We start from the raw sequence: 2587 nt of genomic DNA, 5'->3' as shown, positions 1-2587 counted from the left end.
TAATAGCTAGCAAGAAGTCTCCATTTTCTATGATGGAGTCAATGTCACAACCAGCCAGTTACTTGACTCGCAAGGCCCGCTCACAAAGAACCCACCCCCGGTGATCAAGGAATTGATTGGATAATTCTCTAAGCACTCTAGAGAATACCACAACCCAAGAAATATGTTACTAGGGGAGCCACATATGCAGCTACTGAATACTTATCCGCGATCATGGTTATGCTAAAAACCATGGATAGGAGGATGGATAAAATGGATCAAACGATCCATGCTATTCGGGTAGGTTGTGAAAATTGTAATGGACCTCATCTAACTAGAGCCTGCGACTTGGATGAAAATGGCAACAAAAAGGTGCAAGTATGTTACTCAAGTGGGGACCTATATGATGAAGATTGGCGAAAACCAAAGAAATAGTGGCTCCTGTATGAAGAGTACAAGAAGGCTAAGGAGGAGAAGTACAAGCAGAAAGGAAGAGGTTTTTACCAAAAGGAGGATCCGACACAAGAAAGAAAACCAAGTTTGGAAGAGATGCTTACCAAATTTGTAGCTGCTTCAGAAAAGATACATAGTGATCATGATGTTGCAATTCAAGAAACAAGAACTATACTTAGAAACCAACAAGCATCTATTCACAACATAGAAACGCAGTTAGGGCAACTTGCTCAACAAATCAACCAAAGATCACCGGACGAACTTCCTAGTAAAACCGAAAATAACCCACGAGGCGCGCACATAAATATAGTTACAACAAGAAGTGGGAAAATAATCACTCCTATGGCCCTTATTCAGAATGAAGCACCCAAAGAATCACAGAAGGAGGATGCAGAAATTCAAGACAAAAATCAAAATCTTCAAGGAACAGATCCTACTCGCCGAGTACAGAATATGGACTCAGTGAGTCCACTGCCAAATCCGAAGGAGCAGACCCCTGAAAAGCTTTACCAGCCTCCATTGCCATACCCAACCCGAGCTAAGAAAGAGAAGCAGGAAGAGGAGTACTAGAAGTTTCTAGATCATATCAAATCCCTTCAAATCAACATACCCTTCATCGAAGTTGTCGCGCAAATGCCCAAATATGCAAAATTCCTTAAAGAACTTCTCACGAAGAGAAGGAAGATGGAGGAAGTGAAAAAGGTAGTCCTCAATGAAAACTGCTCAACTGCTATGCTAAATAAGCTACCAAAGAAGAAGGGTGACCCGGGGAGCTTAAGTTTACCTTGCCAATTTGGCAACTTGGCTACCATTCATGCTTTGGCCGATTCGAGAGCAAGTGTAAACCTCATGCCATATTCATTCTTCAAGAAGCTGGATCTCCCGGAACCAAGGCCAATTCGTATGGCGATTCATTTAGCAAACAAGACAGTTACTTTTCCAAGAGGCATATGTGAAGACTTACTGGTCAAGGTGGAAAAATTCGTATTTCCCGCTGATTTCATAATTCTAGATATGGGGGCAGATCCTCAAGTCCCGATCATCCTCGGAAGACACTTCCTCAACACTGCGAGTGCTATAGTAGACATGAGGGATTCGAAGCTGACTTTGCAGGTAGGAGAAGATTCAGTCAGTTTTGGGGTTGGTCAAGCCATGAAGTATGCAAGGAACAGTGACGACACAACATTCTCAATTGACATGCTTGCTGAATTATTGGAGGAATGCATAAGTGAAGATTCAAGCAAGTCCACAATTTTTGATGAAGAATTTGATGCTGAAAAAGACTTAATGGAGATCGAGAGGCTGTTGGAAGAAGCTGAGTTTGAATAATTGATGAAGCAATCTGACACTACAACTCGCCGAGTAGGGCCGAGCCACTCGCCGAGTTCATGCTTGGAAAAGACAGAAATTCGTAAATTCAGCTACCAACTCGCCGAGTTCCCTACCTGCACTTGGCGAGTACAACAAATAGAACACAAAAACTAAGCTCAAAAAGTTACCAAAACATTTGGAGTATGCTTTCCTTGAAGATGACAATCAAAAGCCAGTAATCATAACATCTGAGCTTTCCAAATCTGAAAAAGGAAGAACTAGTGCAAGTTTTGAAGAAGCGAAAGTGGGCCATAGCATGGAGCATCACCGACATCAAGGGAATAAGCCCCTCTTATTATTCTCACAAGATTAATCTGGAAGAAGGAGCAAAGCCGGTTGTACGGAACCAAAGACGATTAAACCCAAATATGCAAGAAGTGGTCAAGAAGGAAGTGGTCAAACTTTTAGATGCAGGGATTATATATTCCATTTCCGACAGTCCATGGGTGAGTCCGGTCAAAGTGGTGCCCAAGAAAGGAGGGATGACGGTCATAACAACCGAAAAGAATGAGCTTATTCTGACACGAGCGGTAACCGGTTGGAGAGTGTGCATCGATTATCGAAAGCTAAACGATGTCACTCGTAAAGAACATTTTCCCTTACCTTTTATTGATCAAATGTTAGAAAGATTATCGGGCCATAGTTATTATTTCTTTCTAGACGGATTCTCGGGTTATTTTCAAATACCCATAGACCCAATGGATCAAGAAAAGACCACATTTACTTGCCCAAGTGGGACTTTTGCTTATCGACGCATGCCCTTTGGGCTATGCAATGTACCTGC

General features: G+C 42.2%; 1 protein-coding gene across 1 annotated transcript; it reads left to right on the top strand.

The window, feature by feature from the left end:
• The first annotated feature begins 1065 nt into the window (after nt 1–1065).
• On the top strand, nt 1066–1761 carry LOC145030526 (uncharacterized). Its single transcript, XM_078978880.1, has one exon. The coding sequence runs from the start codon at nt 1066–1068 to the stop codon at nt 1759–1761; it is 696 nt and encodes a 231-aa protein (XP_078835006.1).
• Nucleotides 1762–2587: the final 826 nt, after the last annotated feature.

Source organism: Lactuca saligna, chromosome 2, assembly GCF_052625555.1.
Source record: "Lactuca saligna cultivar CGN05327 chromosome 2, ASM5262555v1, whole genome shotgun sequence".
In the NCBI taxonomy this organism is placed as follows: Eukaryota; Viridiplantae; Streptophyta; class Magnoliopsida; order Asterales; family Asteraceae; genus Lactuca; species Lactuca saligna.
The sequence above is the reverse complement of the archived record's forward strand: the minus strand, read 5'-3'. Positions and strand labels throughout refer to the sequence as shown.